The 15,290-nt window shown below is 47.6% G+C and overlaps 1 protein-coding gene across 1 annotated transcript in view; it reads left to right on the top strand.

Moving 5' to 3' along the window:
- Positions 1–15,290, top strand: part of mgat4b (alpha-1,3-mannosyl-glycoprotein 4-beta-N-acetylglucosaminyltransferase B) — a 166,734-nt gene that overhangs the window by 72,664 nt on the left and 78,780 nt on the right. Inside the window, exons 3-4 of the mRNA XM_030739566.1 lie at positions 11,940–12,083; positions 13,529–13,662. Coding sequence (XP_030595426.1) covers positions 11,940–12,083; positions 13,529–13,662 — 278 coding nt within the window. The remainder of the gene's footprint in view (positions 1–11,939; positions 12,084–13,528; positions 13,663–15,290) is intronic.

The following is a 15,290-nucleotide window of genomic DNA, read 5'->3' as shown; positions in this document are numbered from 1 at the left end:
CTGCTTTGTTTCTGATTCTTACCTCTGCAGAGGATCATACCGGCTTTTATTGGATTCAGAGTTGTGCAGGAACTGCTTCCTATAAGATGAAACCAAATAAAACTAAGAAACCAAATCACAACACGTCTGTCAGCTTACTGTGACCATTCCTCCACTCTTAGTATTTATGTTTTAGAAACGACCAAGTCTTACCGCAGTTTTCAGATTGTGCTGCCGTCTTTTCCTCTTTAGTAGGTAAATCTTTGTTAGAGCATCGAGTCTCTACACAATAGACGCCATCTTGTCTTTCAGTTGCGCTACAAAAAACTTGAGTAACTGAGGAGATAACCCACTCATTGCAGCCAGCAGTGTCTTCTCGTCTGCAGCGGGGCTGGTTGAAGCTGGCCGGTAGAAAGGCCCGCTTTCACGAGGAGCTTCTGGGGTGTTGAAAATATAGACGATGTCCTCCATTGTCGTAGCAGGAAAGCAGCGTAGACAAAGAACGCCATTCAGTTTGAACGAAGAGAACGACCGCGCTGGTTTCCTTTGATCTTGCAGACCTTCAACGTGATCCCGCACGTGATCTGTATTGTCCAATCACAGGCGAGGAAGCTGCCACACGGAATTCAATTCCTTTCATTTCAACTCAATTAAATTTTATTTATATAGCGCCAAATCACAACAAACAGTCGCTTCAAGGCGCTTTGTATTGTGGGTAAAGACCCTACAATAATACAGAGAAAACCCAACAGTCAAAACGACCCCCTATGAGCTGGAAGACACACATCCACTGTCTGTTTTTTTTTTTTTACATTTTACTTTTTTGTTTTTTTTTTGTTTTTTTACATTTTTCTCATGAAGGTTTTGCTGATATCTCTTATGTACATCCATGTATAGCAAAATAAAAGTTTATATGTTTATATGTTTTATATGTTTATATGTTTTCTTATTCCATCTGCCTTGGTAGTCTTTAATGTCATTAATGCATGTGAACATTCACTGAACGTTTATGGCAGCGTTCATGGGATGTTGTCTGAATGTTCAATGCTAGCTGGGAAGCCACTGCACAGAAGAGGATGATCGTGTGACAGACTTTTAGTTACAGTGAATTAGACTGAAAACTGAGTATGCTTTTCAATGAAAATAATGCTTGTAGTGTCACCAAAATCAAGTTATAGCCTTTGTTTATCTCCCTCAGTCCACTAAAGTTCAGGGTTCACAAAAAACTCCATGACAAAGGCTCACAGACAGAAGCTCACAGACAGAAGCTCACAGACAGAAGCTCAGAATCAGAATCAGAATCAGAATCAGAAGGTTTTTATTGCCATATGGGTGAACAGGTTCACAGCATTAGGAAATTGCTGCGGTACTTCGTGCTTACAGAAAAAAACAAATAAGTATAAAAACTATAAGACAATATACAAGTATACAAATTGCAAATATACAGAGATACTAGAGCTATAACTATAACACAATATTACAAAATTACAAAATATACAGTGCAGAGACTAATTAAAAGATAAAAGAATGTAAACTATATTCCACTAATATGTACATCAGTGCAATCAGACAGGTGCATAGACATAGGGTCATCAGCGTTTGTGGAGGGTGGTGGTAACAGTCTTAGGGTAATTGTTCATGAGTCCAACAGCAGAGGGGAAGAAACTGTTCTTATGGCGGGAGGTTCTGGTCCGTATGGACCGTAGCCTCCTGCCTGAGGGGAGAGGGTCAAAAAGTCTGTGCCCAGGGTGAGAGTGGTCGGCTGTGATCCGACCTGCACGCCCCAGTGTCCTGGAGGTGTACAGGTCCTGGAGAGATGGGAGTTTACAGCCAATCACCTTCTCAGCAGAGTCCACAACGCGCTGTAGTCTCTGTTTGTCCCTAGTGGTGGCTCCAGCGTACCACACAGTGATGGAGGAGGTAAGAATGGACTCAATGATGGCAGTATAGAACTGCACCATGGTCCTTGCTGGCAAGTTGAATTTCTTCAACTGCCGCAGGAAGTACATCCTCTGCTGGGCCTTTTTGACGACAGAGGTGATGGTGGGCTCCCACTTGAGGTCCTGGGTGATGGTAGTTCCCAGGAAGCGAAAAGAGTCCACTGTGGTGATGGGGGTGTCAGTCAGGATGATGGAGGGTAGAGGGGCTGTGTGCTTCCTAAAGTCCACTATAATCTCCACTGTCTTCTGGGCGTTCAGTACCAGGTTATTGTGGCTGCACCAGGACGCCAGACGTTTGACCTCCATCCTGTAGGCCGACTCGTCCCCGTCTGAGATGAGTCCGATGAGAGTCATGTCGTCTGCAAACTTAATAAGCTTGACAGACTGGTGGTCAGAGGTGCAGCAGTTGGTATACAGGGAGAAGAGCAGAGGAGAGAGGACACAGCCGTGAGGAGTGCCAGTGCTGATGGTCCGGGAGTCCGAGACATTCTTCCCCAGCCTCACGTGCTGCTTCCTGTTCATCAGGAAGTCAATGATCCACCTGCAGATGGGATCTGGCACGTTCATCTGAGACAGCTTGTCTTGGAGGAGATCAGGGATGATGGTGTTGAAGGCAGAGCTGAAGTCCACAAACAGGATCCTGGCGTAGGTTCCCTGGGAGTCCAGATGCTGTAGGATGAAGTGCAGAGTCAGGTTGATGGCGTCGTCCACAGACCTGTTGGCTCTGTAGGCAAACTGCAGGGGGTCCAGAAGGGGGGCTGTGAGGGACTTGAGGTGGGACAGCACCAGACGCTCAAATGACTTCATGACCACAGAAGTCAGTGCCACAGGTCTGTAGTCATTTAGTCCAGTGATCCTTGGCTTCTTGGGGACAGGAACAATGGTAGCGGTTTTAAAGCAGACAGGCACGTGGCAAGCCTCCAGTGAGGAGTTGAAGATGTTCGTGAACAATGGGGCAAGCTCGTTAGCACAGTGTCTCAGTGTGGCAGGTGAGACACCATCTGGACCTGGAGCTTTGCGAGCTTTGACACTCCTGAACTGCTTTAGCACCTGGTCCTCCTGAATACAAAAGACTGTGGGGGTGGGGGAGGAGGGGGACTCTGGGGTGGGAGTCCTTGATGATGTGGGCTTCTCTGAGGTGTGGGGAGTGGGGGAGGTTGGGGGGTGAATATTTGTGTTGGCTGTATTGTAGTTGGGACTGGTGGAGGTGTGAAGGCTGCTGAACTGACCATCAAAACGACAATAGAACTCGTTCAGTCTATTTGCAGTTTGTAGGTCGTCTGTGGAGTGGGGGGTTTTAGGCTTGTAGTTGGTAATCTGCCTAAAACCTTTCCATACAGAGGCCGCGTCGTTCTCTGAGATCTGCTGCTGTATATTCTCAGAGTGATGTGATCTAGCAGTGGCCACTTCCTTGCTAAACCTGTACTTGGCCTCTTTGTAGCAGTCTTTGTCCCCACTTTTAAAAGCCTCCCTCTTCTCTATCCACAGCTGCTTCAGTTTGGGAGTAAACCAGGGTTTGTCACTGTTATAACTCACCCTGGTGCGTGATGGCACAATGCTGTCCTCGCAGAAGTGGATATACGAGGTTACAGTGTCCGTGTAGTCATCCAGACTGTCACAGGCAGCCCTCATTGAGTCCCAGTCTGTAGTTTCGAAGCATGTGCGGAGCTCCTCCACAGCCTCACGGGTCCACTGCTTTGTTGTCCTCACCACAGGTTTTCAGAGCTTCAGCCTCTGTCTGTACGCGGGGATCAGGTGGATCATGTCGTGGTCAGAGAGGCCGAGTGCAGCGCGGGGCACTGTGTGATAAGCCCCGCTTATCGTGCTGTAGCAGTGGTCTAGTGTCTTCTCCTCTCTGGTCGGACATGTGATATATTGTTTATATTTGGGAAGTTCCTGTCTCAGGCTGGCTTTATTAAAGTCCCCAAGTACGATGATAAGAGAGTCCGGGTATGTCCGCTCCATGCACAGAATCTGCTCTGTGAGCGCGCACTGGGCCTCGTGCACGTCCGCGTCCGGCGGGATGTAAACAGCAGCCAGTATGAATGAAGCGAACTCCCGCGGAGAGTAGAACGGTTTACAGTGAATGAAAAGATATTCCAGTGAGGGAGAGCAGTGCTTAGCAATCACTGTCACATCCGTACACCAGCCACTGTTTATGTAGAAGCAGACTCCTCCACCTTTAGCCTTGCCGGAAAGCGCAGCTTGCCGGTCTGCGCGGAGGAGATGAAATCCCTCCAACTGGAGCGCGCAGTCCGGTATCTCCTCACACAGCCATGACTCCGTGAAGCATAACACACAGGATATGGAAAAGTCTCTATTCATGCTCCTCATCAGTGTCAGTTCGTCCATTTTGTTCCTAAGTGAACGCACGTTGGAGAGGAAAATCCCAGGTAAGGCTGTGCGTAATCCACGTCTCCTTAGCCTCACAAGCACGCCAGCGCGCTTCCCTCTCTTTCGGCGTCTCACTTTCTGGGCCAGAGTGTGTAATAAATCCGCCGCAGATGCGACAAAAACAGGAAATAAATCCGAAGGTGTTGTGGACCTAATGTTGAAAAGCTCTTCTCTGGTGTAAGAATACCCAGAAGAGTGTCCAGACACAGAAATAACGCACAAAAACAAACAAAACAGAGCGCACCGAAGTACCAGGGCATCCATTCGCGGCGCCATCTTGGATCTCAATCTCAACAGCCTTATTGGAAAAAGGGACAAAAGCTGAAAACGTCCAAAAGTATATTTCCAACTAGATAATACTAATTTATACATTAGAATGATTTCTTCTGAGTTTAGTCTTGTTTGAATGTTTCCCTGTATAATAATTTATGTTGTAGTCACATTGTAATGGAAAAAGGCTTAAAAGATGATAATGTAAATTTGATTATATATATCTCAAAATAAAAATATGTTACAACTGTTGGGAGGGGTAGACCACTGGTGAGTACTTGATTTGCATTTGTATGACTCACAGAAACCTTTACATATGAGAGCCTGCCCTAGACCTGAGGAGAGGGGGGAGCTGAGGGAGCACTGACACAGAGTCCACGGCAGTTTCCCTACAGTTTACTGTTCTGACCAAAGCCTCCTGCTGAGAGCCCTAAATCTCAAGGCGCGCGGCAATATTACATGCCAGAAACTGTTGAAAACCCCACATTTCATGCAGTGATAATAGGACTCAAAGGATGACTGAAAGAATAAAGGAAGAGTCAAGCCTTTTTGGCTCAGCCCACCTTCCCCCGCCCCACTCCTGACACTTTCCGGTCTCCTCCTTCACAATAAGAGCTCAGGGCATTCTGGTGTGAAATGTGCATATATGTTTCCACCACACAGGCCCCCCCTGAACACACAGAATGGCAAACAATACAATAATAAAAACAGCAACCATCTTCAACTGAACATAGCAAAAACAAATACCACGTTAAGAGTATCTCCTAGGGGGTTTAACAGGGCGGCCCCTACGGCTATGCTTGGCGACCACAGGTGGTGAAAACAAGGGAGGTGCATGTCCCTGACTACAGCGAGACTGCCCCCTGGCAGGGGAAAAAACAGCAGCTGGGGGCAGGTCCTCCGAGTAAGGCATAAAAACGGGAGGATGACCGCGGCGTGGAGGTTGGGCCAACTCAATAGGACCATACGGAAACACGTGAGCAGGCTTAAGACGATCCACCGAAACCCGCTCCTGACTACCTCCCAGCTCAACCAAGAAATCCTTAGGCCCTGCCTCTAGCACACGGAATGGACCATCATAAGGAGGTTGAAGTGGAGAACGGTGCGCGTCATGGCGGATGCGCCGCTACTGGGGCTAAAAACCTAGCGTTCCCCAGGAAAAACGACCCGCTCCTTATATCGACCCCTGAACCAGATGCACCAGGAAGGAATTCCCCTGGAACCCTCAAAGGCTGGCCCAGGACCAGCTCAGCTGAAGAAAACTGCAGGTCCTCCTTAGGTGCTGAACGCAAGCCCAGCAGGACCCAAGGAAGGCGGCCGACCCTGCTGCTGTCCACAAGCGCAGCCTGTAAGGCAGCCTTCATAGTACGGTGGAACCTCTCGCAAAGGCCATTGGCCTGCGGGTGGTACACGGTAGTGCGATGGAGTTTGACGCCAAGGTTCTCTGCCACTGCAGTCCACAGCTCAGATGTGAACTGAGGACCCCTGTCAGATGTCAAGTCAAGCGGTACACCAAACCGAGATACCCAGGAAGAGACGAACGCACGAGCGACATCTGCTGAGGTGGTTGACGACAAGGGAACTGCTTCAGGCCACCAAGTCGTCCTGTCCACCATAGTCAGGAGATGGGTAAAACCTCGGGAAGGGGGAAATGGACCTACCAGGTCTACATGGACATGTTCGACCCTCCTCTGGGGTATGGGAAACTGCTCCAGAGGGGCTTTGGTGTGTCGCTGCACCTTGGCGGGCTGACACGCAACACATGAGGAAGCCCATGCCCTGACCTCCTTCCGGAGGCCGGGCCACACAAACTTGGCCCCCACCAACTTAACTGAGGCTTTAACTCCCTGGTGCGAAAGGGAATGAACTGCATCAAAAACCCGCCGACGCCAGCAAGCAGGAACCAAGGGGCGAGGCCTGCCTAATGAGACGTCGCAAAGTAGGGTTACGCCACTGTCCTGAAATGAGACATCTTCCAAATGCAAACTGGACTCGGCCATCCTTAAAGCCTGAATCTCCGTATCAGTAAGTTGGTTGGCAGCCATGGCAGAGTAGTCCACTCCCAAATGCACAGAACTAACCTGCGCCCTGGACAGACAGTCAGCCACCCGATTACACTTGCCGGCGACGTGCTGAATGTCAGTAGTAAACTCTGAAATGGCAGAAAGCTGCCGCTGCTGCCATGCAGTCCATAGTTCTGAAACCTTTGCCATGGCAAAGGTGAGAGGTTTGTGGTCTACAAAAGCGGTAAAGTCGCAGCCCTCAAGCAGGAACCAGAAATGTTGCAAGAAAAAGGGCGAGGAGCTCCGTGTTAAACGTACTGTATTTCCTCTCCGCATCCCGAAGCTTCCTGCTAAAAAAGGCGAGGGGCTGCCACGCACCACCCACCCATTGTTCGCACACGGCCCCGACTGCAAAATCAGAGGCATCGGTCGTAAGGGCAACAGGAGCTTCGGGAGACAGGTGGGCCAACAGGGCAGCATTGGCAAGGGCAGCTTTGGCACTGTCAAATGCCTGCACCCGCTCAGGTGTCCACTCTATCTCCTGGTTGCCTTTCTTGCCCTTAAGTGCATCGTACAGGGGGTGCATGAGGTGAGCAGCCTGGGGGATGAAACGGTTATAAAAGTTCACCATCCCCAAAAACTCCTGCAGGGGCTTCACTGAGGGAGGGTGCGGAAAAGCAGAAACCGCCTCCACCTTAGCGGGCAGGGGAAACGCCCCTTGGGGTGAAACGAGGTGTCCCAAAAACTCAATGGCCGGCAGACCGAACTGGCATTTAGCCAGATTCACAATCAAACCGTGCTCACTGAGACGCTCAAATAACTGGCAGAGGTGCACTGCATGCTCCACGGCAGAAGGACTGGCGACCAGTATGTCGTCCAGATAGACGAACAAAAATGGCATACCACGCAAAACGGAGTCCATGAGGCGCTGAAACGTCTGTGCCGCGCCCTTAAGACCGAAGGGCATCCGCAAAAACTCGAAAAGGCCAAAAGGAGTGATAACCGCAGTCTTGGGCACATCACGTGGATGGACAGGAACCTGATGGTATCCCCTCACCAAATCCACCTTTGAAAAAATAGTTGCCCCAGCAAGGTGAACCGAAAAATCTTGAATGTGGGGGACCGGGTACCTGTCATTAGTTGTTGCATTATTAAGGCGCCGAAAATCTCCACAAGGGCGCCACCCACCATCAGCTTTAGGGACCATGTGCAATGGAGACGCCCACGGGCTGTTGGAGCGGCGCACAATACCAAGGCGCTCCATGTTCGTAAACTCCTCCCTGGCTATCGCTAACTTAGCGGCATCGAGATGGCATGCACGCGCAAAAAACGGCGAACCCACAGTGGTAATGTAATGCTCCACACCATGTTTAGCTACGGCTGCAGAGAAGGTGGGAACCGTGGGGGCGGGAAACTCAGCAAGCAAACGCTGGTACTCATCACCTGTGGCAAGCATGTTAGCGAGGGGCAGAGGGCCAGGACTACCAAGTGTACAGGGGTAGGTATCAAAAGACACAGCATCTATCAAGCACCTATTAGCTACATCGACCAACAACCTGAAAGCACACAAGAAATCAGCGCCAAGTATAGGTATTGACACAGACGCTATCACAAAGTCCCAGTCAAACTGACGTCCCTTGAAACACACAGTCACCAACCTTGTTCCATATGTGCGAATGGGGGTACCGTTCACCGCGTCCAACAGGGGTCCGTGACATTGTCCCAAGGCGTCCGCAGCTGAAGCCAGCATGATGCTACGCTGATCACCCAAATCCACAAGCAGACGGCGTCCTGAAGCAGTGTCCTCGATGAAGAGCAGCTTGTCCGAGCTGCCAGCGCACACAGCTGCTAGTGAGCGCCGGCCCTCTCGTTTCCCTGGTGCTGGAAGGTACACGGCGAGATGCAGCGCTTCGCCTTCACTCCAAACCAGCGATGATAGAAGCAGAGCACGCTCTCCTTCCTCTGGCGCTCTGCGACGGCGGCCACCGCACCAGCTTCTCCAGTCTCCGGTCCTTGTAGAGCCGCACTTGGTAAAAGTGCATGCACTCTGGAATGCCTGGATGCCAGCAAAATCTTGTCCGCCTCCTCAGCCAGCCCGCAGTAATCCTTGGCCCGTACCAGAGCGGAACTGGCCAGCGCAGTGCGTACGGGAGGAGGGAGCTGGCGTAGGAACAGATGTGTAAAGAGAAACAAAGCGTCGCCCGGGCCGAGCAGAGCCAGCATGTTCTCCATCAGTTAGGAGTAGAAGCAGAGTCCAGTGCCGCGACGACATGGAAATACTTGGTGTCGTCTGAGGTGATCCCGCGGAGGTGAAACTGGGCCTCCATATGCTGGAACCTAGGCTCTGGATCGTGCTGCCAGAACTCTGGGAGCTTGACCGTGGCCGCAAAAATAGTGGGAGAAATGGCGCCGGCCGGTGAGGAAACAGCGGCCGCAGCCGTTGAGCTGTCATCACAAGACACGTTCTTTCGTCGGGGTCACCAATGTAGGAGTTGGTAAAAGAAGACATGAACAGGTATATAGAGTCTCAGCTTTATTGGTGGTAAACTTTACAACAATAATAGGACTCAAAGGATGACTGAAAGAATAAAGGAAGAGTCAAGCCTTTTTGGCTCAGCCCGCCTTCCCCCGCCCCACTCCTGACACTTTCCGGTCTCCTCCTTCACAATAAGAGCTCAGGGCATTCTGGTGTGAAATGTGCATGTATGTGTCCACCACACTCCCCTCATTAACCCTTGTGTATTTATTGCCTGCTCTTGTCTTTGTCGGGTCCTAAGTCTGTTTACGTTTAGGTTAACGTTCGTGCTGAGTGTTTTTTGAGTTTTCGAGTTTCTAGTTTTTTCAAGTGTTTAGTCTTCGTGTAGCTGGCCCCTGTCCAGCTTTGTTTTCGTGTTTTCTTCAATAAACGTTAAGCACAAGTCTGCTCCTGCTTCACGTCCTGCTTTGAGGTCCTCTCTGCCCTGCCTGCAGCACCCAGCCGTGACAGAGTATGAACCTGGCTGACTGTCTCGCTCTCGCTCTTCACTCGTAACCAGTGAATCACCTGAACCAGTCAGCTGATTCATTCCAAGAATGAAGCAGTTGCTGCTTCAGACGTCATATGTCATGTGATTTTTTTTTTTTTCGTCCTGAAGCAAGCTTCGAAGCAGTGGTTTTCTGGAGATGTAAGTCCAGGGTTCAAAGCATGTATCGAAGCTTCGGTTTCACACTCTCATCATTAGTTCAAAGGTCTCATTGAATTTTCTAAAATAGTCCATCATCGATTCACAAAATGACTCTACTGACGATATTAGACAGGAACAAGCTGTGAGTGCGGCGCAGCAGGTGTGAAAAGCAGCCAAAGCATGCCGGAGATAAATTCAACAAGAAGTGGAAGCATTGTTCCAAAAATGAAAACCATACGCAGTAAACCGCAGAAAACGTTGATGGATTTTATTCTACATGTTCCGGCCTGTAGAACATGTACAGGCCGGAACATGCACTTACTGGGGTTAGGTTAATTGGCTACACTAAATTGCCCATAGGTGTGAATGACAGCGTGAATGTGTGTGTGAAGGGTTGTTTGTCTCTGTGTTGGCCCTGCAACAGGCTGGCGACCTGTTCAGGGTGTACCCCGCCTCTCGCCCTATGACAGCTGGGATAGGCTCCAGCCCCCCCGCGACCCTGAACAGGATGAGCGGAAGCGAATGGATGGATGGATGGATGGATGTTCCGGCCTATTTCCATCTATGCTGGCCTGGATATTTGTGCTTAATCTGGCAATCGGCACTGTTGCCAACTTTTGTGCAACAAAACTCGCAGTTGGCTGTCTCAAAAGTTGCTAGAAGTTGCTAAAGGATGAATCGAGGTCTGGGGGTGTGTGTGCTGTCCCCCTCGATGACAAAGAGAGGTCTGGGCGATGCCCCAGTGTACAAGCAGTACGAGCGCTGTATGTACACAAAACACGGTGACAGCGGAGTTTTCAGGTTTCTGGTGTTGTGTCAAAAAGGGATTTCCTTTTTTTGGTTATATTGATAAATATACTGGTGCACAGGATTTATGAAGCGCTTATATAAAATGAAGAAATGACTTGTTCTTACCCTCATTAATAAAGAATATATTGTAGCGTCTGTTAAGACGTTGAAGAAGATGGCAAGAGATTGCCACCAAAAGTTGCCCTTTTATTAACAATTAAATGGTTGCTGTGTGCCACAACCAAAACAAAACAGTAACAACGAGACTGACTCGGATAATGACGAGAGGGAACCCGACATGCTTGATGCTAAAATCGCCCAACTGTTCAACTCAGACACTGAAGATGAGGAATTTGATGGATTTGTGGAAGATGAATGATTTAAAATGTGAGGGTATTTTTCTGTATTTGTTACAACTGAACAATATTCTGAGTTATTGTGAATGAGTTGAATAAAGTTAGACTTACCTGATGCTTTTGTTTCGTTCTACATATGTTTTATCATGCGCCTTATAACCCGGTGCGCCTTATGTATAAAAATAGACCCGTTCATTGACCTGCAGCAACAACTAAATTAAGAAGAAGCTCAAACAAAAAGCAGCCGTCTGTGTGCTGATCAGCTGATTTAGTTTAGTTTGCAGTGATCTGTAGATCTGGGATGTTTCTTATTAAATGTACTAATAATAAACTCTTATATTCTTGTATATAAAGCCAGTAATATAAAAAGTAAGAGCTACTGGTCTTATGTGTTATGTTGGATACTGGTTTGCATCACTTAATGTAACTTTATGATCATCACTTTATCTGTTTTTTAAGCAGAAACTAGCAGAAATGATGCAGCTCAGAGCTAAGGTGCCATGAATGGCACAAACGTTGAGTTTCCAGTCGCAGCACGCCACTTTCAGGGCCTTTGGAGGGACATTTCAGCACGTTTGCAGCATTTATTTCACATTGAGGCATTTGTGCGTTTGTGCTGTCATACATAAACCATAAACCATGACGTTGGCTCCCAGTCCACACCTCTCATGCTTTTGATAGTGACTTTTTTTTTCCGCATCACATTTAAAATGCCTAGGGCGGCCTTGCAGTCACTCACTGTGAAGCATTTCTGTCTCTGACGCACAGCAAAAACCGAATAATGTGCTCAGTCAGAAGATGTGGAGAATCATCTGTAATCCATTTAAACTGATCTGTTTTATCTGCTGTAATTTGCTCTGTGTGTGTTCAGAGGAGATAAATCTGCTCCGTTAACATGCCCGGTTTACTCTGACTTCACTCATCCAACTGTGAGCGTGTCTCTAAGCCCTTTCTATGAAACTGATGGAGTCCGTGTAAGCTGGCGGCGGTTAGACCTGAATGAACGTCACCTGATCTCTGCTGGTTCGGTCTGTGTGTCTGCAGAAGAGACGAGGCTGAAGCTGTGGAACGTGAGCAGCAGTAAAAACGTGCTGCAGCTTCCCTCCATCTTCCATCATCTTCCTCACCTGCTGAACAGAGAGGACAGCTTGCAGCCTGCTGTGCACCTGGGACAGGGACGCACTGGAGGTAAAATCCATCACAGCTTTTCCTGAGCACACTCACTGCTGGAGCTCTTTTTTTGTTTATGTTTTTAATAATCTTCATGGCCTTGAAACAATCTCCTTTATTGGCAGAAAAATGGTTAGATTTTCATCTCTGAGCTTCCTGGTTAAATAGATATAAATGTAATATAGCCAATAGCCTCCGTGTGCACCCCCCCAAATGCACTCAGCATCCCCTGGAGAATAAATACAGAGCTGTGATCAAACAGTCGGACCAAGGTCACTCCTGGTGTGTGTGTGTGTGTGTGTGTGTGCATGTGTGTGCGTGTGTGTGTGTGTGTGTGTGTGTGTGTGCGTGTGTCAAGTCTAATTTATTTTTAAAGCTTTCTTCTGCTTAGTAAACCATTTTCTGACAACTCTGCGTCACACAGATGGCATAAATACAGATAAAACCAGAGAACAAACACATCAGAAAATGTGTGTGTGTGTGTTTGTGTGTGCGTGTGTGTGTGTGTGTGCACGTGTGTGCGTGTGTGTGTGCACAAGCAGTCAGATAAATTTATGATGCACTGACTAAAACAGGTTAGTCTTGTGGAAAGTGCTTTATGGTGCATCAAAGGACAGAGATAACCACCAAGAAAAGAAACACAGCAAGGAAATGATATATATTTATGTGTGTGTGTGTGTGTGTGTGTGCGTGTGCGTGTGCGTGTGCGTGTGCGTGTGTGTGTGTGAGACAAATCTGATTTATATGTATAAATAAAACAGAATCAGCACAAAGTGTTTTCTTTTCCTGGAGCATCAAGGGGAGAAAAACATTTAACTGAAACAGAAAGGCTCAAATGTACAGAAAAAAAGTGAGTGTGTGTGTGTGTGGCTTGGTCAATTTCACTTTAAAGGATGTGGACTGTTAGTTTCCTATGATTAACCTCCTGAAAAGCTTTTAATTTGAAATCTCCTGTAGCACACCCCATGATTTGTCCCGGCTCTGTGTATTTGTTGGAAACACTCTGGTTTACGATCTAAAAACACCAGAGCTACATGCTGACTTTGTGTATTTGCTGGAAACATGCTCATACACTCTTTGGACTACCCGCTGTTTTTGTTTGGTTCTCTGTCTATTCCCTGGAAATATTTTTTCCTGAGACCATTTCACATCCGGGCTCTGTGTCCATACCTGAAATATTCCTAGATCCATTAATTAAACCACTGGCTCTGTGTATTTGCTGGAAATATTTACAGCATTAAAGCCAGTAAAAGAGCCTCTGGATCGGTGTATGTTTTGGGAAAATATTAAATCTCCCTGGCTGCCTCAGGCTCTATTTCTTTCCTGCAAAATAAATGGATCTCCTAAACCCTCGGCTGTGTCTGTTTGCTTGGTATTGCGAGCGAGTGCTTCTCCATCTGGACCTTTCATATTGTGGGGTGTCTTCAAACATTTGAAACCTTGTGTGTGTGTTGTGTGTGCAGTCTCCATAGTGATGGGGGTTCCTAGTGTGAAGAGGGAGGTCCACTCCTACCTGACCGACACGCTCACCTCTCTGATGTCAGAGCTCAGCGCCACTGAGAAAGACGACTGCGTCATCGTCGTTCTCATTGCCGAGGTCAGTGTGTGTGTGTGTGTGTGTGTGTGTGTGTGTGTGAACTTGTATAACTGATATTGTGAGGACCTACATTCTTTCCATGGTCACATTTTAGAGACTTGACTTCCTTAATGGGACAAAAAGCCTAAATAGTGCCCATCAAGTAACTCTTTCAAGATAATTAGAGCCTTAGAGGGTTACTCTGAGGTCCTACCCAAGCAGCAGCCTCCAGGACTGAAGAATAAACACAGCACCATGAACTGTAGTTCCTCTAATGGCCACTTGGGGCACTACAAATGTTGGTAATGCTGGTTTTAGATATAATGAAATGTGCTATATAAATAAAATTGCCACTGCCATCTTATCACATGCTGATTTCCAAAAATGCCTGTCCTGTTGTGCTGTGTGTCTGTTTCCTGACGGACTGTATCTTTGCTCAGGTGTTGACTAAATCGTCAGAATGACAAATTGTGGTATTTGTGGACAGAAATTGTCTTGTTACAAAGTAGTTGTAGCCTCTCTTTAAATTTGGTGAAGACTAGGCTGCTCACTTCTGCTGAAACTGCCAGCATCATCATTAGCATTCAGTTTTGGGTCATTTTGTGTTAGCTAGCTATCTGTCTATTTACCTGTGCAGCTAAAACCTGTCAGACCAAAGCTGTGTCCAAATTCAGGGGCCGCATCCTTTGAAGGCCGCATTTGTAGGCCGATTATGTCACAGTGAGGCGATGAAGGCTGTCCTAATTCGAAGACATCAAAACTCAAACACAAAAATGGCGGAGAATAGCAGCCAAAAATTTTGAAAAATGACTGTTTCTGTTTTCAGGTGAGAATGTAAATGTGTAAACCTCAAATATCAGCTCGTTTTATCAAGATAAGATAAGATAAGATAAGATAAGATAAGATAGTGTTTATTAGTCACATGCACAGTTATACACAGTACAATGCACAGTGAAATGTATTTTGTACCTGCAACCATATATACACACACATATAAATAAGAAGAATAAAAATAAAAATAAGTAATTCACACTATACACTATACTCTATATACTATACACTATACACACTTTTACATGGAATTATAGATTATAATATTTACATTGTGCAATAATAGTCCAGTTAGGGCTCAGAGTTGAGCAGACGTATGGCGTGTGGGTAAAAACTCTTCTTCAGCCTTTCAGTCTTAGTCCTCAGGCAGCGGTAACGCCGGCCTGATGGGAGCAGGGAGAAGAGAGAGTGTCCGGGGTGGCTGGGCTGTTTTAGGATCTTCATGGCCCTCAGCCTGCACTGCTTGGTGTAGATGTCCTGCAGGTTGGGGAGAGTGGTTCTGATGGTCCTTTCGGCTGAACAAACCACCCTTTTTAGAGCCATGAAGTCCTGCTTAGTGCAGTTTCCCATCCAGGTGCTTAACTGCAAAAAGTGCTCTGCTGTTTTCGGAGCTGTCCATTGCCGCTGCTCTACCAGCAGCTCTACCTTGCTAGCTGTCAGCTGACCGGGCTATCGAGGCTGCTTTGGCCAGAGACAGCGTCCGACTGCGGCACATCCTTTTCAAACCCCCGCTGGTTTTCGCCGCTGAGTGGAAGTTAAGCAGTTATAACTAGGGGTGGGACTCAATTCAAAAAATTAATCTAATTAATTAGGAGCTT

This window comes from Archocentrus centrarchus, chromosome 10 (genome assembly GCF_007364275.1).
Source record: "Archocentrus centrarchus isolate MPI-CPG fArcCen1 chromosome 10, fArcCen1, whole genome shotgun sequence".
In the NCBI taxonomy this organism is placed as follows: domain Eukaryota; kingdom Metazoa; phylum Chordata; class Actinopteri; order Cichliformes; family Cichlidae; genus Archocentrus; species Archocentrus centrarchus.
Note: the sequence above shows the minus strand (reverse complement) of the source record. Positions and strands in the feature narration are given on the sequence as shown.